A 25461-nucleotide genomic window follows, 5' to 3' on the forward strand; every position below is an offset into this window, starting at 1 on the left:
CGGGGGGGGGGGGGGGGGGGGCACAGAGGGGGGGTTCAGCACTGGGTCTGACACATGCGGAAATCCATCACCATGACTTCGTGGAGTCCTGTAGCTCAGTGGTTAGAGCACTCGCTTTGCAAGCGAGAGACCTGAGTTCAATTCCAGGCAGAGGGCCAAACCTTGGGCAAGTTTCCTTACTCCACACAGAGCCTAATAATAATCCCTCCAAAACCAAAAACAATAATAAATTGGTCATTTTCAATCTACGACTGTTTGTGGGACATTGCTGTGCGCAATTGGCTGCCGCATTCGCCAACAATTCAATTCACTTTACAGTGTTTTCTGTGAAGCGCTTTGGGACGTCCTCCCGACGTGAAAAGCGCTATATCAAATGCAAGGATTATTATTATTATAAAGAGTATCCAAACCAAACTGAGATTTCCATGCATCCCACCTACACTTGGAAATCCCAGAAACAGATTGATGGAATGCACCCTCTTTCCTTGGAGCATCGCATCCTGTTTACCTAATTCCGGAGAGTATTAGGGGCAGGTTGGCAAGAGCCAAGGCGTGGAACTCCAGAGTATGTGTTGGGGTACTGCTGGAGTCTAACCAGCTAAAACTGCATAGCTTGCCAATGATATCGCTGTCTGGCAAGCTTTCCTGCTGCTTGTCCAGCTAGGACCATCCTATCATTTAGGATTTCACTTGTAGGGTTAACAGGAGCTAAGTGGGATGACTCCATGATCCCTTGGAGCCAGTTCAGTGCCAAGGAGATCCTGCTTAACTGTCCCCAAGGAGGATAGTCACTAGTTGGACGTTCGACATCCGACAAGTGCAGGTTTGACCCCTCGCTAGGTGGAAGGTAGGTACAAGGAAGTCCCTGCAAGCTTCCCAGTGGGCAACAAAGCTCAGCATGAAATGCACGAGAGCATTGCCATCATCTTCCTGTCCGCAGCTCAGGCATACGTCCCTTCCCATTGAGTGTTGTTTCCACAGGTTGGAGTTGTGGAGTTTAAGCAGCAGCTGCTTTCCTCTCTGAAGCCAATGAATGTGGATTCCAGGTGCTGGACATAGGAATGTGTCTGTGTAGGAACCTACCACCATGTCCCACCGATTGGCCCAGTGTTCAAGTTGGCAAGTGCAGCGCAGAAGGTCCCCAGGTGAGTCTGGCAGCAGCACAATATTACAACACTCACTGTCAAGGCTCACACATGCATCATGGTCATTTGGGTAAGGTGCCTGGAACAATCTCCTAGTGGAAGGAAAAAGTTGTCAACAACAACAACTGGCATTTATTTTGCGCCTCCCGGAGCGCTTAAAGGTCAAATACCTTCAGGAGAGAAAATTGACAGAGAGAAAAATTGATTAACTCAGTCGTCAGAAATGTTGTTAATACGAAATGTTTTAATATGTCGACCAAAAATAACAATAGAATGTAAAACTATCTAGACATAGATACGCTTCCTGAATTAGAACATTCTGAACCTGTTTCTCTAAATTTGCCTGCCAGAGAAAAAGATATCATGCGAATCCCACATACTGACTGCAGACTTATCACTAAATTAGTACTGATGGCGGAAGGAACTGGTTATATCATGAGAAAAGGGGTAGAATAAAAATATTTTTTATATGCTCAAGACTTTTGGAATAAATTCTGGGCAGGTGCATCACTGAGCCATGAGTGAAAAACTTCCTGTATTCAGTGCGATCTTAGTTAATGCCCATTCCAAATGCCACCCAGGGCGGCTTGCGGTTTCACATTCCAGTTAACTTATCTAGTGTAAATGTCATTATTACTAAAAGCACAGCACTCTTTCAATGTTGATCCTTTAAATTTCTGTCATTGTGAATCTTTGAGCAAAGGTCTCAGGTGTTTATTGTTTAATTATTGTACACCGACAACAATGGGAGATGGTGGAACTCAGCTGCTTCCACACAATGGTGGATCAATTACATGTCCAGCAAATGTAACCCACTCAGCTGCTCGCTGTAAAATGTATGCACAAGGTTAACCACACTTCCACGTTTCTAATCTAATTATGAGTCTTCAGGACATAGAAAAGATCCACCAATGTGAATTGCAGAGCACAGTTCTGTTCAAAATTAAAGGATAAAACATGAAGCCACTAAAGTTCAAATGGGTCAATATACATTTAATGCAAATATGATTATTCAAATGCCATGCATGAAGCTTGCTGTAGAGAGTGAAAATGTGACAGCGAACACGAGAGAGCCTGAGTGAGAACCATAGAAGTCTATGACAGATTAGGAGGCAATTCAACCCAATTTGTTGAATCAAGAGAGAGGTAGACAGAAAAGTGCAAAAAAGAGACAGCTGTGGGTCGAACCTGATGCCTAGGTTGCACACCGGTTCGGTGAGCTTGAGGGATAAACCAGGGAGGTTAGAGCTGCAGGACAGAAGACGCTGACGTTGAAATTTAAAAAGCCAAGGAATATGGCTTCCGCCTTGTCGACATTTAAATACGTTAATTGGCCTCCAACTGTGTTTCCCAGATCAAATGGAAGCCATTTACTTGAGAGAAAGAGAGAATGAAATAGAAAAGGGAGTCAGTGACTGAAATACAGAAAGTGTGAGAGAGAATCTATGAGAGAAAGATCATGCAATGGTGAAAGAGAAAATGAGAGTAAGATCAAAAGCTTACAAGAGAGAAAGATTTATAGAACAGGAGGTAGATCATGAAAAGCAAAGTATTTATAGATCAGTCTGTCTAATGGGTTCATAGTGGAAAACATTATAGAGGCAATATTATGGGATAATATGAAATAACTACTTGGAAAGACATATTTCGCCGACAAAACACAGTCATTTCACTTTATAGTGTATTCTGTGAAGTGCTTTGAGACTTGATAAGGCTCTATATCAAATGCAAGGATTATTATTATGTATAAATTAAAGACATTCAACACGGATTTGTTAAAGGCAATTCTTGTTTGAAAAATCTAAGAAAATTCTTTGATAAAATAGCCGAGAGATTAGATAAAGACAATACTGTGGATGTAGTATATATGGATTTTCAGAAGGCGTTTAAAAGAGCCATACTGGAGGCTTGGTAAAAAAAGTAAAGTGCATGGTATTAATGTAAAGGTAGCAGCGTAGATAGAAAGTTGATTAAAGTATAGGAAATAGAGGGTGAGTACAGGATTGTTATTTACAAGGGAGAGATGCAATAATAGTAGTGCCACTCCCAGTTTAAGGACCAGTGCTTTTCTCCATTTATTTATTCTGGTATAAACGGCACCATTTCTAAGTTTGCAGATAACACAAAAAATGGAGTTTAGCTAACAATGAAGAAGTCTGTAAACTTCACGGGGACATACACTGTCACAGGCAGAGAGATGACATGAAATTTAAAGCAGACCAATGTACGGTTATACATTTGGGGAGGAAGAATAAGAAGAGCAACTATATGTTATGTGGTAAAATATTAAAGCAGAAGGTCCTGGGGTTCAGTACATGGATCTTTAAAGATAGAAGGACACAGCTGTCAAGAAGGAAAATAGAATCCTTAATTTTTTCAATAGAGGTAGAGAATATAAATCAAAAAAGTAACGCGAAACTTATATACATTGTTAGGAAGATCACAGTTTGAATATTGCCACACACTGTAGGAAGAACATCAAGGCAATAGAGGGGGTGCCGATGAAATTTACTAGGATGATTTACTCGCCCCTTCCCTTGTCTCTTTCAAAGTCTGTCTGAAGTCTTTGATTTCACTTTAGGCCATCTTTTCCTCCTCACTGCCTTTGTGCCCTACTCAGACCCCAGCTCAGATGCAAACCCTGGACTATACAAGGCCTTGGGATGTCCTCCTGACACGAAAGCGCAATATAAACGTAAATTAGTATTGTTCTGTTGACACCAGCAATTGAGTGGTTTGGCCTATGAGGAGAGACTGGAGCAGCTGGTACTGTTTTCCATTAGAACAAGGAGGGCAGAGGGGTTGCCTGATAGAGGTCTTTATAATTATGAGGGGTTTTCATAGAGTCAGTAATGAGAAATTATTGCCATTGGTCGGTGAGTCAGTGATGAGAGGGTCTCAATTTAAGATTCTAGTAAATGAGCAAATGGGAGATTAGAAGAATCTTTTTCACACACAGAGTGGTTAGGATACATAATGTCCTGCCAGGAGTGGTGGTTGAGGCAGAATCCATATTGACTTTCAAAGGGGAACTAAATAGATATCTAAAAATGAGTAAATTACAAGGATATGGGGAAAGGGCAAGCAAATGGAGATGACACATTTGCTGGGCTATGGGGAGAGAGTGAGGGAGTGGAATTGATTTCAATAGCTCTTTTCAAAGAGCCGGCACAGATATGATGGGCCGAATGGCCTCCTTCTGTGCTGTATTCCATGACCCTATGAAATGGGACTGAAAGGATTGTTCTTTAAAAGAGCCACACAGACATGATGATCTGAATAGCCTCCTTCTATGATGTATATTTCTATGGTTTTATGGAGGGAGAGAGCAAGAGTGAGGGAAAGGAGAAACAGCGAGAGCAGCAGATAAAGAGAAATAGAGGAAGAGAAGAGTCCAGCAGTTTCCAGCATTGTGCTTTGTGGTTGCAGTTAGTTTGGCTACATCTGAAGCATAAAGTACTGTGATTGGCAGAAACTAAGGTCCCACCGAAGCTATTATCTCTAATCAGCAGTATGTTTTACCCATTCATGTACCTTTACAAGACAGCATGCTTTACAAAATAAAAAAAACACTGAATCCTTTCGAAAGTTTCTTCAGGATAGTTCTGACATTTTTTTTTAAGAAAATGTGCCTGAAGGTCGCCACGCTCCAGGTGCTGGAGGTCACTTGCAGGGAGCAGACACAGGTCTCCTGTTCTGTTTGAGCCATCGATTGCGAATGTCCAGTGTCATTCCAATCTCCACCTGTTGGGAGGATTTACGCTGAGCAGCTACATGACGTTTTCAAAGAGTTGCAACGATCTCATGATATTCTCATCCTGATAGGAATCAGAGATATGCAGTGAGTTGCAGGCCATAAACGACAAGGATACTTTTAATGGGGTTAATATTGGTTCCTAGTTCCTCAATACACTACATAATTTATTGAAGGAACAAGGTCAAAATGGACATCTATGTCTGACTAAGCCGATTGCAGTGCACATAGGTTATAATACCCTGTCCAATGTCCCACATTTCTAGCACCCAGGAGCTGGCAGCAGAAGGGGGTTATGTTTATAATCACTGATATAATTAGCGCTAGGGCCTGTTGACGATCCCTCATAACATGGTTAAATAGGAACAATACTAGTTCTCCCATGGCCTTGTGGAAGTAGAAACTACCCAGAGAAACACTGGTGTACAGACCGATGGATCGAAAGTCTCAATCCCCACTCTGTGCGGAGAAATTGATCTTAGTTGGGGCTATAATGGCTCTCAGATCCTGGAGATTATGGAATGAGAAAATTAGCCAGGAGTTACAATTGATCACTAGCGAGACCAACCCCCGCCCCGTCCAAATGTACCATTAGATCCCACAATTAATGTCAGTTTAAGATTGTTTATGTTTGAATAAACCGCCAACAACACTGTCAAATTCACACATAAATAATTGGAATTAGCCCTTGATTAAGGGAATCTCATACTGTCCCACTGTATCTCATTCACATCTTCAAAGATTCTTACAGACCGTATACTGTTACTTCAGTTATATCTGACACACATAAATAGTAAACACCAATAATTATCAAGACAGGGCCGTTAGATGGTGAAAGAGATTTACCTGCAAGCAAGATTCAATAAATTCGTCTATGGTTACAACTCCATCTTTATTTTTGTCCATTTTCTGTCAGATAAATTGTTTAAAAAATGAAAAATTTCTTATAAAAAGGTAAAATAGACACTGATATCCATCAAAATCAAAGAATAACAAATAATTATATATACAATGGTGTATATGATGTTTTCAAAATGACACAATTTCCTATTTTAAATTAAAAAGCAGACAGATGGCAATGGGAGGGCCCTTCCATGGTTTGGATGGCACAGACAGAGTGCAAAAAAACTTGACAACAACCCACAGGAATTTGGCATGTAACATTGATCCACTCCATCTCTTGCACACCTCCAAATTAGGTGACCCCTCTAAAATCATGCTGTGAATGGAATTTGAACCCTTTAGCGAGTTTATAAAATCCATTACCTGGAAGAAGACATCCACATGCTGTCGAGGTGCATTGTCCTTTAGAACTGGATAAGTGTACTTCCCCATCATGTCATAAATCGCCTTTACTATATCCGTCATTTCCTGGGTGAAGTAAATGTTAACACAAATAATTCAATGTTGTCCACAACAGGGAATTACCTTTCTCTTGTACCTCTCCAATCATTTACTCTGATTGTGGGGTTTCTCCTGGTGTCCTAGGCCAGAATCCCCAATAACTGATGAATGACGAGATGAATTGGGCACTTACAAACGTACAGAGCTATCTACAGGAATCGTCCATCAGTAACAGTGGCATCTCAATCTGAGATTTTAGAAAACATTGCTCTGTTTGTATAACCCTAAACTCCCACAGTTAAACATGTGTGTAATTAATATCTCAGTCCATGGATTTCCTGGAAAGTCAGGTGTCACTCACATGTGAACTCCAATGGTGGCATCTTACCTCCTTATTTATGTAACCATCCTTATTTATGTCATATAGATTGAATGTCCATCTCAGCTTTTCCTGAAGTGACCCTCTTAGCAAGACTGAAAGAGCCATCACAAAGTCCTGAAATGATGCAAAAAACAGCTATAACAGTTTAGAATACTCCTGTCTGACTTACTAAATGCCTGGTGACATGTCGTTGGTACTTTCTCTGTAATGTTTCTGGAGTGGTAATTAGGGGAAATGAAAAACTTTGGAATGAACGAGAAATTCAGCAAAAAGACAGGGTAATTGAATGCTATAGATCCCACAAAGTACAAAGGGAAACAAGAACAATTTATAATTATTATTGGGCTTTCAATCCTGGACAAGGCTGTTGTTACACATGAAAACACATGCGCAGCAATATTGTTAAACTGGTTTGATAATGAAATGGCTGAATCGATCCACAAAAAGTAGAAATATTCATGTTATAAGAAACATTCATGTTATAAATCGATGACAGATGTAATAGTTTGCAGTAACATGGAATGGTCTGATGCAGAGCGCACTCGATGGGCCAAATATCTTCCCCGGTTCATAAACTGCTATGTAATTCAATAAACGTCTAATATTAACAGTATTTTGCTAGTTTCAATGAGTATTCACAGTAACAAGGTTAGGTATTGCAGTGAGTTAGACATTGGATGCTCACCTCTGGACCAGGGTTCTAATCCAGCCTAGATGGATGAGATAATCTCTCTGAAATAAAATACTATATCAACTAGATACACATCCTTTTCCTTTTCACAGAGTTAACTGACATATCATGACCAACTTTTTTGTTGGTATCTGTTCCACTGATAATCTGCAGCGAAAAATATTCTTCTAATCTTTAATCCCACTTGAGGATTTTTACTTAAATCTCGAGCATAAATCCCTGCTCTCAAGTCTCGGTTAAATAGGACTGCAAATTTGGTTAATTTATAAAACTGAATCATGTGATCACATCAATCTTTCTAATGATAAAATGTGCCATCCTCACAACTTTCACCTACAGAATACAGTCACTACACTGTATGTGAAATCCTGTGAAGTGCTTTGAAACATCTTCCCGATGTGAAATAATAAACCTTGCATTCGATATAGCACTTTATCACACCTTATCAAATGTAAAGTTCAACTCAAGGTCCTGAAATCATCCGTGTTGCTCCTCTCAAAACTCTCTCCAATTCAAGGCAAAATATCACACCATCCAGCTGTTTTCTTTAAATTAATTTTTATAACTAAGGGAGGAAGGCTGTCTATTTTAGAGAAAGGATAGACTGCGTGGAGAGGAGTCCTGTCGGAGAAATAGGGATTTGGAAGGCTGCAAGACTTCAAATGTTCCATGTAAGACACATTGGCTGATGGCATTTTTAGAGGCAAAACCTTAAAACTGATTTATTATATCACAAAATATGCTTTTACTAACCAGGCTTCTGATTAAACCTCTTGTGTTAGTGCTGATAAATACAAACCCCCCCAGAAAGCCTGAGGAAGCTAACTAGCAGTCTACATATATACTGCTCATCTTCATGCAATCAGAGATAAATCACTTGTACGCTGGGAATGCAGAATTTTAAGTGTATTCAAGTGTTTTCCACTGGTTGATGAGTAAGTCACCAGAGGGCATCAATTTAACATAGTTAGTAAACGAGCAAATGGAGAGGTTAGGAGAAATGTTTTCACATCCAGTAGTTAGGATACGCATATTGAATGTCCTGCTGGGAGCTTTGAAATGGGAACTGAATAAATACTTTGAAAGGAGTCAGGGTATGGGGAGAGGAGAGAGGAAAATGGAACTGAAAAGATTGGTCTTAAAGGAGCTGGTGCAGACCTGATGGGCCAAATGGCCTTCTTCTGTGCCACAAATTTCTATAGTTGTAAGTACAAGGGTGAAACAAGCTAACATCTGTTTATGTCATTTACCCTCTTCTGATCTTCAAATGGAACAAGTATGCTGCACATTAAAATACATTCCCCATCCTGTCAGCCCAATGTTCATATATAGTCTAAAACAACAACAAGATTACATTTGGGAGGACGTTACAAGGCGCTGGTCAGTAAACAGCATTTCAGACCCGAGCTGGGGTCAGGGAGGGAGAAGGGTGGGAAGGGAAAGGGGGCTGACTGATGGCCTGGTCGAAGAGGAGGGTTTTGAGGCGGGACTTGAAGGAGGCTAAGGAGGGGGCAAGGCAGAGTGATTGGGGGATGGAATTCCAGTTTGGGGGCAGAGTGGCTGAAGGCTCTCCTGCCAATTGTGGGGCGGGTGGGTCGGGGGATGTGGAGCAGGGCAGAGCCGGCTGAGCGGAGGGAGTGGGCGGGTTGGTAGGGGATTAGGAGATTGCAGAAGTAGGGTGGGGCGAGGCCATGGAGGGGTTTGTAGGCGAGGACCAGGATCTTCAACTGCATTTTTCTCACTTTAAAACACTGATAAACTTTAAAACAGATAAAACACTGTGGTGCGCAATTGGCTGCCACATTTCGCCCACAAAATATATAGTCAATTCACTTTACAGTATATTCTGCGAAGCACTTTAAGACGCCTCGAAAAAGTGATAAGGTGCGATATCAAATGCAAGGATTATTAATATTAAAACAAATAGTGCACCTTGCAATTCTACACCTGCTGTAAGTATAAAGTGGAGTGACGTTCAGTGTCCAGCAACCAGTGGAGTGTGGAGTGTTGTCATTCACAAAAAAAAGCTAAGGATTCTTTTTAACTATTATTTTTAAATTTTGTACCTTTTTCTAAACTCTCTTTACTAACTCGCCCACAATCCCATTAACCACAATTTTCTTTGCCATTTAATCAATATTAGCAATTTGTCAGTTCAGGCCTAAATTGACAAATGTGATCTGTTCACAACACCCCAGATTCTCTTACACTCCTGCTCTATTTCTCTTGCTTTACTTTGGTCCCTCACCCCCACCCCCATGTCAAGTAGCTGACCGTGCCCCGATGATCCATAGCTTGGCATCTAACTCTTGCCACAGTGAAGCACTCCATGACTTTATTGTACGTGAAGGGCACTATATAAATGCAATTGTTGCTTTTCTAATAAGGTACTATATCAAATGCAAGGATTATTATGACAATAACCATCTGTTTGTTTTTTTTAAATCCTAACTTCACTCGTTCCTATATTTGGTGCGGATCTTACTTTCTAATCACTGACTCATTGGAGAAGTTTACTCAAACCTGCATTATTTTTGCTGGTTCAAGTCCAACGGTACCCATTTGTGTTTTGTGGTCAATGCTCTGAATTTCTAGCACGGAATGATTTTAAAAACTCAATAACCTTTTATTTAATCAATTCTAGCTTCCCCTGAATGAGCTCTCACCTCAAATTTGACCGATCCATTGTTGGCACTGTCGAATGTGTTGAAGAGGTAATGTGCGTACATACTGGCATCTGGAGACGTAGAAAAAAAGGCCCTCAAGTTATTACAGTTGGTCAATTCCTCTAATCTTAATCAATTTAGAAAAACTGGTTTGAATTCTGGAACTTTCTGTGTCTGGAAGTGTACATTTTTTAAACTCTCGGTCGAAATTCTGGTGCTCCTAAACACATTACTGTTCCTTAATTAGGGAACGGTGTTAACAAACAGTGCCTCTGAGTCAGGAGGTTTGGGGTTCAAGCCCCATATCAGCACTTTACAATCTTGGCTGTTACTCCAGTGCAATGCATTGTTAGAGGTTAGATCCTTCTGAGCTGCTGTCCTTTGGATGAGAAATATTAATATTATTAATAATAATTATTATTCCCATCTACTTGTTTTGTGGATGTTAAACATATGGTAAAGTTCCCATAAAACATTCAGAAAGAGGAGGGAGTTTCTCCAGATGTCATCCTATAAAATATAATTACACTTTACAGTGAAGTCCTAATGTAAAAGGCATTATATCAAATGCAAGGATTTTTATTATTTTAATTTTCCAATAAGACTGCGCGAGTTAAGGTTTAATGAAACGTAAAATTTAAGGCTAAAACTTAATTTGGGGGCTTCTGGAAAGCAAACTGGATCGTGTTCCCCAAATCCATGGTAAGTTGCTGCCTCATCTGAGAACAGTTGCTGCTCAACTCAGATCAGTATAACTTAATAAGACCAACATTTGGAAAATTTTCAATGTGTTTATGATTTAGTTCAGCTACAATAGGTACCCGGTGTCCACTCCCTCTCCCCTGGCTCATTGTCAGAATCCGCCACTGTGAAGCGCTCCAGGACGCTGCCTCGTATGAAGGGCGCTATATGAATGCAAGTTGTTGTTGTTGTCGATATCCCCCTCAACTTCACATTTCAGCGCAGAAATATAACGGCACAGAACGTGTGATTGAGAAAAATATGATTAGGCTTTTCTTGGAATCTCCATTTAAAAGCCCTGCAAAGCTCAGCCCTTCTTTCACTCACCTCCATGAGGGAAAAACTGTGAGTAAATCTTCTTAAACGTTTCTTCATTGACAACGCCACTGGGACACTCCTGTAATTCACGACAATGAGAAAGTTAACAGTCTTGATCCCCTCACCTCAAATTCTTCCTTCCAAGTGAACATTTTGCTTTGTGATTTGGATCTGCTCCGCAGGAGAACTTGTTCTTTCATGAAGATTGATGGACTAAACGACCTTCATGACATCACTTGATGTCATCATCCATGCACTTTATGGTACAGCCCACAAGAGGTCTGTGGCTTCCCCAAGTGAGGTCAGTAACTCCGTATAGATTGTTGATTATAACATTATCGGTGTAATTATACAAGATCACAAGGCCTAACCGATTTCATCCCTCCAGAACATCCACCCTACTGTTCTGTCCTCCCATCCCTGCACGTCCTCCCGACATGAAAGGTGCTGTACAGATGTAATTTTGTAGTTTATTACTGTCTCGAGCCTGGGAACATTCTCCTGATGTGAAAGGCGCTATTCAAATGTAATTTTGTATTGCATCAAGCTACTTGTTCAATGAGTCTAGTGTCCTGGTCTCTATCACCGTTCCAACCTGTTCCAATCATTGATTATCCTCTGCGTAAAGAAAAAAATCCTGGTATTACATTAAAAAACTGTAAACCTATGTCCTAATATCTTGATACGATCTGCAAACTTAGAAATTGTGTACCGTTACGAGAATCCAGATCATTTATAATCAGGGTGGTCCAACCTTTTGGCTGCTGAGGGCCAGATGCTGGATTTGAGAAACATCCGTGGCCTCAGAAGCGATATCTTTGTGTTTCTCTTCCAGAAACATAACGTGTAAGAATCATATAAAAATCCTATGTTTTAAATTGTGTACTGTATTACAGTATTTAATTTCACTATATTTTAGTTGCAATGCAAACTTTAAATAGACAATGTAAAAATGCCTCCAAATGTTAAACAATAATACAGCCATCGACAAGGTATCTGTCTCTGTGTATCTGTTTGTGTCTCTCCATCTATCTATCATCTATCTATCTATCTATCTATCTATCTATCTATCTATCTATCTATCTATCTATCTATCTATCTATCTATCTATCTATCTAATCTATCTATCTATCTATCTATCTATCTATCTATCTATCTATCTATCTATCTATCTATCTATCTATCTATCTATCTATCTATCTATCTATTTATCTATCTCTCCATTTATCTATCTATCTATCTATCTATCTATCTATCTATCTATCTATCTATCTATCTATCTATCTATCTATCTATCTATCTATCTGTCTATCTATCTGTCTGTCTGTCTGTCTGTCTGTCTGTCTGTCTGTATGGGTCTCTGTATCTGTCTCTCTCTGTATCTGTCGGTCTGTATGGCTCTCAGTGTATCTCTCTCTGTCTGTGTGTGTCTCTGTATATGTATCTGTTTCTCTCTCTCTCTATCTGTGTGTGTCTGTATTTGTCTGTCTATCTGTGTATCTGTATCTCTCTCTGTCTGTATCAGTCTCTCTCCTGTTACCATTTTGAGAGTGATTGACAGGAGCTGCTCTCTCCAACATGAATAATAAACCTGTACTCTCACTCTCTGTTTTCTAACCTTTAAACAACTTTCTATTCAAGCTACTAACTTTCCGTTAATCCCATGAGCCCGAATTTTTTTTAACAATCCCCCAAAGCGCACTTCATGAAAAGCTTTCTGAAAATTCATATATACCACATCCACGGTATTTGCTTCATCTATTTTCCTGGTTATTTCATCAAACAGCTCTATTAGATTTGTCAGGCAAGGCTTGACTTTAACAAATTGACTATCTTTAATCAACCCATGTCTCTCCAAGTGCTTATTAATATTATCCCACATGATAGCCTCTAAAAGTTTGACCACTAGGGACTGGTCTATAATTACTTGGCTGGTCCCATTCTCCCTTTTTATAACAAGGCATTACATTAGCTATGGTCCAGTCTCCTGGCAAAACTCTCAAAACCAAGGCTGGTGGAAAATTTGTAGTCAGAGCATCTAGTACCTCCTTTAACTGTTCTTTTGCTTTTTATGTGTTTATAAAACCCTTTACTATTTTTCGTTATGTTCCCTGCCAGTTTTTTCTCATATCTCCTTGTGGCTTTTGCATTCTTTTTTGCCAGCGCCTTCTACCCAATTTTATCCATGCTAATTCCCTTCTCATCGCTCATCTAATCAGAGATGGAAAGAATCTGTGTGTGAGGATGGGGGGGCGAAGGTGGACTGAATTATACCGGAGGCCACTTAATTTGGACGCCGGATAACTTTGGGCGCCATTTATTTTGTGCAAAATGCCAGGTCCCAATTTGTTTCTATTCTAAGTCTTTTTAAAATATTCCACTTTATTTGGACATGCATCTGTTTAATTCGGACAAAGTGCTGCACCGGTGGTCGCTGCTACATGGCGCTTTTTGATAATGAACTCACTTGCGCATTCTGTGAAGATGAGCTTGCCCCGTCTTTCCACGCTTTGATTAAGCAGCTGACATAGGAGGGACACCTTTGAGGATTTGCTGAGCGTGGCCACATGCGAAATACACTTCATCGGGTCATAAAAAAAACCCAGAGCTCCCATCCTCGCAATCAGTTTGTGTAAAAATCATGTAGGTCCCATAGAAGCTAGACGTTTTAGACAAGAGTCAAGAAGAAAACACTTTGGACTCCTCTACGAGAACTAGCCAGAAGACTCAACGTCAAGAAGTCGATGCTGGCTGACCTGATTGTCAACTGCATCGGGAAAAAGAATACTGTACAGTATTTAAATTTATGAAAGGGCAATCACCTTCGTTGCTTGTAAATGATCACAGAGCATTCTTTTCAGGCCTTTACATATGCAGCGGGTGTCCTGTAATTGGTGCTGTAATAGGTTGAGTAATGAAGACAACTGTGTGCTATTTAATGTGTTGACTTGGGATAACTTTGAAGGCCGGTTAATTTAGACAAAACGGCCTGCCCCGACATAACTGAATTAAGCGGCCTCCATTGCATTATTTAATCTCATTGAGCATTGTTTGAAGTCACTCTCCTTTTCAATGGTGGATCAGTTGCTTACATTCTTAAAGCCTCTGTAAAGCACCTGCAGTTCTTGCTTAGTGAAATTGGTCTGAGCTTCCAGTTGATCCAAACCTTCCGGTCGATGGGATACTGTAGCCATTTCAAGTTCATCTTCAATCTTGTCTGAAAAACAAAACATACATTGATGAACTGCCTGGTGGAGGAGTCCTGTAACCTACAGCAAAATTCATCAGAAGTTGAGAGACACCAGTATGACAGTGATGACCCCATTAACCTCAGTGTGCAATGGAATGTTTAATTATGTAATTATACAAGTAAACAAAGACCATTCAAACAGTCTCCACCTCAGAACATATATAGCCTGGCCTATCATGGATTATACCCAATCCATCTGATCTTTCTCAGTCCTGTCCATGGCCTCCTACTCTGTTCCAACGGAGCACAATGCAAGTTCAAGGGTCCTCCCAATCTCTGACTCCAGCTGCTGCCGTGAGCAGACAGTTCGCTGGGGAGAGAGGGAGTGGGTGGCCCGAAGTTTTTCTCTTTCCGCTCTCAGCCGATCCCTCCCCTACTGGCGTGCGGGATGGTATTAGTATTACCAGCCCTGGGAGGGAGGGCGCGGAGAGCAATGGGGTGCGTATTCCGTTTGAGATCGGCGCGGGACAAAAAGGTCTGACTCGGCACCAGGTAAGTCCAGTAGCGGCAAGTGCAGCAGCTGTGTTACGAGTTGTGCAATTGTTAATAGGACTAGTGTAGATACATTTAATTGGTTTTAATGGGAAACTCAAATGGACTTGGCAGATGTCCGACTTAGGCGATTACACGATTTATACAGATCAGACTTACGCAAGTTTTACTCTATACCTTTTTGTATCATGCACATTGCTATGTAAAGAGTTCTAAAATGAAACATCCTGTCTCTGCAAGCTTGATTAAAATGGTGTCCGAAAACCCCCAAAGGCTTGCAATTTAACTCAACTATAGTTAGGCATGGAAGTGACATTTGCAAAGTTGGTTTCCTTTTACAAACACCAAACATTGGCTCACACTTGCACCCACTTCCCACTTGAGCACATTCATCACTGGACACAGCAATAAGCGCCATGACAAAAAGAAAAAAAAACCTTAAAGTGTTCCCCTTAATCAATTGAGTGACCCTGCCTGACAGCACCAGTTAATGTTTCCCCATAAATCCTGTGTGTCGCTCTGATACTAGATCCAGTAACTTGCACTTATCAGCAGGTCTTACTGCTCTCTGACTGTTAATAATAAACCTTGCAATTTTTTTTGATATAGAGCCTTATCACGCCTTAACTCCTCCCTCCACAGGCTGCAGATCATTCAGAACTGTGCAGCCCCTGTTCTCTCCCGCACTAGGCTTCACGACCCTGTCACCCTCATCCTTGCCCAACTCCACTGGCTTCCCATCACACAGAGGATACAGTTCAAGATCCTGGTCCTCACCTTCAAAGCCCTCCATGGTCTTGCTCCCCCCTAACTCTCTGACCTCCTAACTCCCTACTACCCTGTTCGCTCCCTCTGCTCAGCGGGCTCCGGCCTGCTTCATGTCCCCGCCTTGCTCGCCCCACAATTGGTGGGCAGGCCTTCTGCCACTTTGCATTCATCCTCTGGAACTCCATCCCGCAGTCCCTCCATCTCACCCCCTCCCTCACCACCAAGACCCACCTCAAGGCCCTCCTCTTCGACCGTTCTTTCGATCTCCCTGCTTCCCCCCCTGCCCTCCCCGACCCTCAGCTCAGGTCCATAACTCCGTCTGTCCAGCACCTTGGGACATCCTCCGGCCGTGAAAGGCGCTATACAAATGTAATTTTGTTGTTGTTATTGTCTTCAAGACATCTCAAAGTGCTTCGCAGATAGACTGTAAAGTGAATTGACTATATATTTGTGGGCGAAACGTGGCAGCCAATTGCGCACAGCGATGCGTGTGCTGCTTCAAGGCCGGTAAGTGCGCAAGCGGCAAAGGGTGCCCTTCGCTCTCCATGTGATCAGACATTTTTCGTCCCCTCCATGTGATCAGGTGACGCTCTATCCTCTCTCAGTTCAAGCTGAATTACTTCATACAGGGCAGTGAATATGTGAATGGGTGATTCGGGGCAAACAATTGTGCCAGCAAATTCAAGGATGAATTAGACAGATGCTCGGTGAAGAAATCAGGAGGGTTATATTTTGCTTTTACTTTGAAATGAATCATTCCAACATGTCCTCTTAATAGGCAACACACGTTGTCAGAGCTGGTGAAAGTGCAGAGTTCCGAGAAAGACTTAGTACTTCTGCTGCCTATTACTCTGAATCAGCACTTGAGGAAACATTGGACTGAAATTCAATTAAAATGATGACACCTTGGAAAAATGCAAAGCCAGCAGCAGAACTCCTCCATGCTGATACCAGCGTACTCAACAGAAACATTGGGCCTATAGTTTTCCTTAATTGATAATACGCAACCATATTATTCAATAATTAGCTTGTCAAGACTCCCTGCTGGGTTCAGACTAGTCAAGTGAGGTTAATTATCAGCAAGTGTTATAGAACAAAAGAGATGGTTTTATACCCAAACTCTGTGTTTTACACATCAGCACCCGACCAGATTACATTTAGATTAATCTTGCCCCAGCGAAGTAGTGCTGCTAACACTCAGCAAATCAAAAAAGAAGGAACTCTAAGGCAACATCTGCTGCAAGTATGTTTAAAAACTGCACAAAAAGCAGAAGAATATCCCCCTTGGGGGACAGGTAAGCAGAGGTCTCCTTGGAGTTGAACTGGCATGTTTGTCGATGGCATGTCGGAATCGAGCCAGCGCTTTGTGGCAGTCTTGGTAATCTGGTTCCTGAGCCAAGCGGGTCCACAGTATTCCAGGGCACTGATGACAGCGCAACCAGCCTGGCTCCTCGGAAGAACTTGGAGGGGCAGATCAATCCTGGGGGCAGGGAATCCTCCCAATCGGCTCTTGTTAACCCTGTAAGCCAAAGCCCCAATGAATAGGGTGGCAATACAAAGCATTGGCCTCAGTTAGTGGATAGAGGCAGGTGTGAGTGGTGGTAAAAAATGTGGTCAGAGATAGCTTTTTAGATAGGATTTGAAGGCAGAGGCAAAGCAGGTGTTTGGATTAAGGGAGTGAGTCCAGAGAGCAGCATATGTCGTTCAAGAACTTGCATTTGTATAATGCCCCTCATGTAGGGTAACGTCCCAGAGTACTTGCTACACTTCAGCTACACTTAGCCTGGATGCATGGAACGATTGGTATAAATATTGCCAGGGCATTACGGGTTAAATGCACACTTATACGTTAATGCAGCAATTGCAATATAATTAAGTTTATTCCACAATTAACTCCTAGTTATAATACGTTAATGCTTAACAAAAATTGTGGATCTGGCAATGCAATGGTGTTTATATAAAGAGCACCATTTGTGACAATTGTACCAATCTTTCAATCGAAAAGTTTGATTAACTGGGACTATTTTAAGAAAAAACACTTAAAATCCTTTTAAGAGAAAAAGTATCAGAATACACAAATTCTCCTGTTCCTCAGACCGGATAGTATGTGTAGTTTGTCAGTAAGGATTTAATTTCAGGTACTGCTTTCCGGAATTCGGACAAAATGTCATTTCTTGTTGATGCAATTGTACATAATTTGCATCACAAGCATTTGAACCGATACCATTAGGCACCGCAAGTTAATGGGAAGTTAATCGATTTAAAACTCTCTTTGAAGATTTAACAGAGTCATAAATCTATCAAGCATATCAGCAGTGAACTTGGTGTAACGTAGCTGATGTAATTCCCATGCAAATGGTCAGTTGTCAGTTGACAAACAACACATACTATCCTTATGAAGGCAAAAAGGAGCACAGAGTTTTTTATATTATGAAAATATTATCGGTTTGATTTTTTTGGGTAGTCAGCTGGGTGTCTGACAGATGAGGAAACCCATCAACGTGCTTAAGAGTATCCAAACCAAGCTGAGAATTCCATTCATTACACCTACATGTGGAAATCCCACAGATAGATTGTTGGAATGGAATGAGCACTCTCTCCCTGAAGGGACACATCCTGCTTACCTAATTCTGGAAAGTATTAGGCACAGATTGGCAAGAGTCAAGGCTTGGGAACCGCAGAGTGTACGTTGGGATACTGCTGGAGTCCAACCAGCCCAAACCGCATAGCTTGCCATTGATATCAGTGCCTACTGTTACCTGTTTTCAATAAAGTGGGATGTGGCTTGGGACATCCTCTTGATATGAAAGGCACGCTACCAAATGCAACGATAATTATTATGATTAATTAACACCTTCCGGTCATTAATTACCTTCTGGAAATATTTTTAGCATCTCCTGAAATTTCCCTTTGCAACTCTAAAGGCAGGCCCACTTGTTCCACTGCCTCTGAAATTATTTTTCTAGGTTTACTTCCTCAATCCCATTTAACATCTTATTTGCCTTTATAATAGCACTTGTTGAGAAGTCTAATTTTAAAGCATTGAACCCTAATCTGTGTAATCATTCTTCAAAACACATTGCTCTAACACTAATGGTCACCCTCTTTGCTCTCCATTGCACTGCCTCTTGGATCTCGCAGCTCTCTTATATCAGAGCAACCGGAACTATATGTATTATTCTAGGTGAGGTCTGATGAGAGCAATGTCCTGCTTGAAATGAGCTTTGTGGATCTGAACTCAACTGATTTGGCAATATGCCCATGTACATAGCCAAATAAGTTCTCTTTGTAAAACCTTTGCTGCCTTATCTAATTGCTCAGCTTTTTTCAATTTAGTGTAATCTGCATATTTCACTATCCTGCACTGAGTCTGTGAATCAAGTTCACTGATGTCTTCAAAGAACAGAAGGGATGCCAGTAGAGGCCTGAGGCAGTCAATGTAACCCAACAGACAATGGATTCAAAATTGACTGAACAACAACAAAATTACACGCATATAGCGCTTTCCACATTGGGAGGTCCCAGGTGCTGGACAGTCAGTGTGTCGGACCCGAGATGGGGGTCGGGATTGGGGAGTGTGGAGGGCAGGGGGAGAAGCATCATCGTCTTTAGATGGGTCTTGAAGGAGGCAAGGGAGTGGGCGAGGCGGAGGTTCTATGGGATGGAGTTCCAGAGGGTGGGGGCAGAGTGAAGAAGGCTGGAGGGACGTGAAGTAGGCTGGAGCTGGAGCGGAAGGAGCGGGCAGGATGGTAGGGGGTTAGGAGGTCGCAGAGCTAGGGGTGAGCAAGGCCATGGAGGACTTTGAAGGTGAGGACTAGGATCTTGAAGTGTATCCTCTGAGTCGGGCGAGAATGGGGGCAATAGGCTCACGGAGCCTGGCGCAGGAGAGGATACGGGCTGCAGAATTTTGGATGATCTACAGCCTATGGAGAGAGAAGTTGGGGAGGCCGACAAGCAAGAAGTTTGCATAGTCAAGCCTCGATGTTATGAATGCGTGTATGAGGGTTTCGGCAGAACCGGGCGATGTTGCGGAGGTGGAGGAAGGCAGAGCGGGTCATGGCATGGACTTAGGGTAGAAAGGCTGGTTTAGAGTCAAACAAAATGCCAAGGTTCTGGATTGGCTTAGACTGAAGAATCATACCTTGTCCTCATACTGTGACATCAGTTTCTGGAGTCCTTTGCTGAATTAAGTAGAATGATATACACCGAAGCAAGCCATTTGACCAACTATTAACCACCTGTGAAGCACTTTGAGATGATTTAATGCTATGAGCTCTATATAATATGCAAATATTATTATTATCATCTTACCCAAATTTTACTAATATCCTAAGTAGACGAAAAAGAGCAGGCTCTGGATAAATTATTGAAGCAGAATACGTGTTTTCATTTTCTGAGTCCAAATGATCATGATTCATCATCAGACGCACTGCAAAGGATTGGCAAAGAGAGCAACTCTCAAACCCTGCACAGGCAATGCGAGGAGATTTAGATGATCTTAGCCGTGGGCAACAGTTAATAGATTAATTCCAATCTATTGTCTCCAGACACTCCAAGAAGCACGAGGACTGGGTTTGAAGTATAATTACCACATCATTACTCTGTGTGATTAAGGACCCCTGGACAAGCTCATAAAAGTTATAAAACTTGAAATATTTCAAACTGCAATTCCAGTCATATTTAGGAAATAATATGTTGGGATACAGTATATAGTTTGGGACACGACATATACATGCAATTGCAAGGATAGCAAACTGGATAGCCCTTGGTCTTCTTTCATCTAGCAATTCTTATGTTCTTAAATTCTTTTGCACCCAGCAAACTCCAATACGATCAATATAATTCTATGTGTGCAAGATTATAGAATCATAGAATCTGCAGAACAGAAGGAGTGTGTCTATGGAACGGGCCTGTGCCAGCTCTTTGAAACAGCTACCAACTAGTCCCACTCCCCTGCTCTTACCCCATAGCAAGAACACCGTAAGAAACCCCCTTCTCTCTTATAGACCATCCTGAGGATCTTCATGAACAGACAGCACCTCAGTTTAATATTGCATTCAAAGTGTGACACCTCCACCAATGCAATGCTCCCCCAGTATTACACTAAGATGCCAGCCTAGCCTTTGAGCTTAAATGTTGAAGTGGGGTTTGAACCCATAGCCCCAGCCTTCTTACCCAGAGACAAGCATGTTATCAAATAAATAATAATAATAATCCTTGCATTTGATATAACGCCTTATCATGTCTTCAAGACGTCTCAAAGCGCTTCAAAGAATATACTGCAAAGTGAATTGACTGTATATTTTGTGGGCAAAACGCAGCAGCCAATTGCGCACAGCAGTGTCCCACAAACAGTCGTGGATTGAGTGACCAAATTATTTTTATTTATTTTGAAGGAATTATTACCCCCGGAAAAGCGATCCACCAATCCACTAACCACCGGGTTCCTATTTACTGGTAGGTATACAGAGGCGTGTGGAGTAAGGAAACTTGACCAACATTTCGCTCTGCCAGGAATCGAACCCAGGTCCTCCCGCTTGCGAGGTAAATGCTCTAACCACTGAGCTACAGAACTCCACATGAGTCAAACTGATACTAATGGACATATAACACTCATCCTCTGCAGAGAAGTAGGTCACTTATTCATCAGACACCAAGAAAGGTGCTGATGAGCATAACACGTGATACGAATAGAATAAAATTAATCATTACCAGACCATAGAAAAATAATTACCAGTCAGTTTTTTTATCTTCCCACTAGCGCCAGCTGATCACAATGAATGAAAATGATATCTCATTATAAAGTAATATTTTATGTAAGAATTTTTTTCTAACCCCTGTCCTGAAGCTGGTGATTTGTTCTTTGGTTCAGATCCACCTGTCGTACCTCTACCCTTTATTATTGTCAGCTGGTTGTCTACATGCAAAAATCCACCCACCATCATGCTTAAGGATGTCAAAACCAGAATTGAATGTGCTCTGTCTCTCTCTCTGCAGGACTGCACCTTGTGCTTACCTAATCCTATTAAAAAAAACATAAATTGGTCACTCAATCCACAACTGTTTGTGGGACACTGCTGTGCGCAATTGGGCTGCGTCGTTTCACCCACAAAACATATAGTCAATCCACTTTACAGTATATTCTGTGAAGTGCTTTGAGACGTCACGAAGACGTGATAAGGTGCGATATCAAATGCAAGCATTATTATTATTTATTTGGTGCAGGTTGGCACTACCCCAGGCTTGGAGACCCAAGAATGTTCGATGGGGTACTGATGGAGTTTGATTGCAGGACTCACTCTGGAACTCCATCCCACAGTCCCTTCGCCTCACTTCCTCCCTTGCCTCCTTCAAGGCCTGTCTCAACACCCTTCTTTTTGATCGTGCCTTTGGTCGCCCTCCCACCTCTCTGCCTTCCCTCATCCCTACCCCACCCCTCCCACATGTTCGGGTACCAACCCCTAACTGTCCAGCGCTTTGGGATGTCCTCCTGACGTGAAAGGCGCTCTATAAATATAATGTTGTTGTTGTTGTTGATGACGTGCCATGGAGAGCAAGCTTCCTGTTGCTTGTCCAGCTAGGACCACCCGTGTGTCAGCCTGGCTCAGTTGGTAGTGCTCTTGCCTCTGAGTCAGAAGGTTGTGGCTTCAAGCGGAGGGGTAATCCTTCAGATAAAATGTTAAACTATGGTGCTGTCTGTTTGTTGAGATGGACACTAAATATGCCATGGTGCTATTCATAAGGAGAAAGGAGCTTCTCCCGGATTTCTAGCAAATAAAATTGCTCATTCACTTTCAGGGCTGTTTGGGAGACATTGATATTTGCAAATTGACTGCCAGTTTACAAACAAACATAATCCCACCACTTTACATTATATCCTATGAAATGCTTTGGGATGTCATCGTGAAGTGAAAGTTACACCACTCTTTTTGAATACTTTTTGAACACTCTTCCAGGCAGAGGGCGAAACCTTGGGCAAGTTTCCTTACTCCACACGCCTAATAATAATCCCTCCAAAACTAAAAACAATAATAAATTGGTCATTTTCAATCTACGACTGTTTGTGGGACATTGCTGTGCGCAATTGGCTGCCGCGTTTGCCCACAAATATACAGTCAATTCACTTTACAGTGTACTCTGTGAAGCGCTTTGGGACGTCCTCCCGACGTGAAAAGCGCTATATCAAATGCAAGGATTATTATTATTATTATTATATAATAGTACAACGGGATCTTTAATGTCCATCTGAACTGGCATCTCATCTGAAGGACGGCACCTCCAACAATGCAGTGTATCCCAAGCACTGCACTGGAGAGGTTACCTCAGACTGTATGAGTTCCAAGTCTTGATGTGGGATTTGAACTCACAACCAGTTCAAAGGCGAGATTGCTAACAACCAAGCCTGGCTGACACAAACAGCTGACACAGCAAAGCTCAGCATGAAATGTATGAGAACTCTACTACCATCCTCCTGCCGATAGCTTGGACATACATCTCTACCGATTGAGCAATGGTTCCACACCTTGTCAAATGGCCACTCATCACGTAGGAGTTGAATCAGCAGAGCCGTTATGGTAGGGAACGACAGAGGATTTCCAACCAAGCCAGATCTCGTCTGAGAAGCATTACGCTGTGAGGCATTTATTATAGACCACTAAACACTGAAAACATGATTGACGAAAAGATCTGTAGAAAAATCCGGGAAAGATGGAGAAAGTGAAACAAGAGAGTCATAATAATTGGAGACTTCAATTATCCTAAAACAGACTGGACGAAGGTAATGTGAGTAGCCAAAAAGGTGAGGGTTTCTGCAATGTGTACAGGATTGTTTCCTTACTCGATACATTTCCAGTCCAACTAGGAAGGAGGCAGTTCTCAACCTTATTCTAGGAAATGAAGTGGAGCAAGTGACTAATGTGAGGGGTACAGGGCACCAAACAGCAACCACAACATTATTAGATTTAATGTAAAAAAGGAAAATAGAGTGGAATAGTCAAAGACCAGGGTACCCACTGGAAAAGGTCAAAGGAATTAGAACGGAACTCGCACAGATTGGGTAGATAGGCTCGTGGAAAGCCAGTTGATAAGCAGTGGAACATTTTCAACGCTGAGATCAATAGGGCGCTATGTAGGCATATACCTATAACTAATAAAGGGGGCTGTGATAGGGAGATAAACCCTGTCTCTGCTTTCTGTGGTTACCGGCGTTCCACTCACGTGTCAGGGAACCCTTTTTTTTCTTTGTGACTCATTTAAATAAAGGGAGATCTCTGATCAGGCTTGTTTGAAGTTCCAAGTGCTAATTGGGCAACAGCAGCTAGTTAATGAATCAGCACCAATACACAACTGGAGGCTCGAGGGAGAAGTGAGAGTCTGAGGCTGCAAATAACCATAGTTTCCTTATCAAAATAAACCTTTTTTTTGTAACTAAAACCCTTGGTGCAAGTTTTGTTTTAAGGACATAAGAATTTGCTAAGCAAAAGAAGACCAAGGTCCATCTAGTTTGCCTTGCACCATCCTGGCAGTCGCTTGACATGTCATGTCCCAAACTATATACTGTATTCCGAGATATTATGTTCCAGCAGAAGTCTATCTAATTTGTTTTCTGGGCGTGATCTATGCCCTCCTGCAGGGGTGCTTCTAAAACTTGGATGAGTAAAGCAATTAAAATGAAATTAAGACTCAAAAGAGAGGCATATAACAAAAACAATAATACAAAATCAGACAGCATATGAAAACTATGCAATGGAAGCAAAACAGGTTAGAAACAAGAGGAGATATGAGAAAAGAGGAGATATGGTGGGGAACATAAAGAAAAATACTAAAGGATTTTATAGCGAAAAGGGAAATGCATACAAAATAAAAGTACTGTAGGCCAGAGATACTTAATGAGCATTTTGCTAGACAACAGTTCAATAACTCCAATGGTTTTAGCTGGTTAATCTCCAGCAGTATCTCAGAGGAGAGTGCTTCCACTCAGCCAGGCTGCCTCTGAATGTAATACGGAACAAACAAACAAAAAAGAATAAAAAATTACATTTGTATATGGCCTTTCACGTCCCCAAACGCTGAACGTATTAGCAACAACATCATTATGTTGCTTCAGGTATTTTTCCTCTGTTTATCTAGCAGTAAGAAGGAACCCGGTTCTTAGTCGATTGGCAGATCGCCTTCCAGGGGCTAATAATCCCTTCAAAAATATATATATATTTTGGTCACTCACTCCACAACCGTTTGTGGGATACTGCTGCGAGCAACTGGCTGCTGAGTTTCGCCTACAAAATACACAGCCACGACACTTTAGGGTATATGCTGTGAAGAGCTTTGAGACCTCTTTAAGACATGATAAGGCGCTATACCAAATGCAAGGATTATTATTATTGTTCTGATTTACTTCTTAACTTAAAAATGTAAGGATTCCTCTGATGCATCTTTCCAAAGCTGAAGAAGCCTAGATTTTCTAATTATTGTTCATAATTCATTCCTCTCTGTTGGGAATCTTCTCTACACTACCTCTTGGGTACAAACTTACCAGCAAACATAATCAATATCTTGAGATTTTTCAACACAATAAGATACCAAAGGCAAGTATTGCATTATTATTTTATAGTGGCTTATAAGTCTGTAACCCATTAAATGAAATTTTATCACAACAACAACAAATTACATCGGTATTGCACCTTTCACGTCAGGAGGACATCCCAGAGAACATATTGAAGTAATATTGCTTATATTTTCAAGATGGGAATTTTAGGAGATTTAAAATACACCTTTACCTTTACTCAGAAGCAACATTTCAACCAACAAAATCACAAGGCTGTACGTGTATTCTGCTCTATTCCAGAATCCACACTTAACCACCTGATCTGTACAGATCAGGTGGTTCTTAATTGAATCAAGTGTCCTAACC

At 41.5% G+C, this 25461-nt stretch overlaps 1 protein-coding gene across 2 annotated transcripts in view; it reads right to left on the minus strand.

Annotated features, from left to right (window-relative positions):
* Positions 1 to 4786: 4786 nt before the first annotated feature.
* LOC103177321 (Kv channel-interacting protein 1) overlaps positions 4787 to 25461 on the minus strand; it is an 85347-nt gene continuing 64672 nt past the window's right edge. For both annotated transcript variants that reach the window (XM_007891436.1, XM_007891437.2), the window contains exons 2-8: positions 14134 to 14258; positions 11051 to 11120; positions 9983 to 10053; positions 6632 to 6739; positions 6166 to 6270; positions 5746 to 5808; positions 4787 to 4963 (exon numbers count right to left, since the gene is read on the minus strand). In XM_007891436.1, coding sequence (XP_007889627.1) covers positions 4916 to 4963; positions 5746 to 5808; positions 6166 to 6270; positions 6632 to 6739; positions 9983 to 10053; positions 11051 to 11120; positions 14134 to 14258 — 590 coding nt within the window. In that variant the 3' untranslated portion in view covers positions 4787 to 4915. The remainder of the gene's footprint in view (positions 4964 to 5745; positions 5809 to 6165; positions 6271 to 6631; positions 6740 to 9982; positions 10054 to 11050; positions 11121 to 14133; positions 14259 to 25461) is intronic.

The sequence above is a fragment of the Callorhinchus milii genome, unplaced genomic scaffold (assembly GCF_018977255.1).
Source record: "Callorhinchus milii isolate IMCB2004 unplaced genomic scaffold, IMCB_Cmil_1.0 Scaffold13, whole genome shotgun sequence".
NCBI lineage: Eukaryota > Metazoa > Chordata > Chondrichthyes > Chimaeriformes > Callorhinchidae > Callorhinchus > Callorhinchus milii.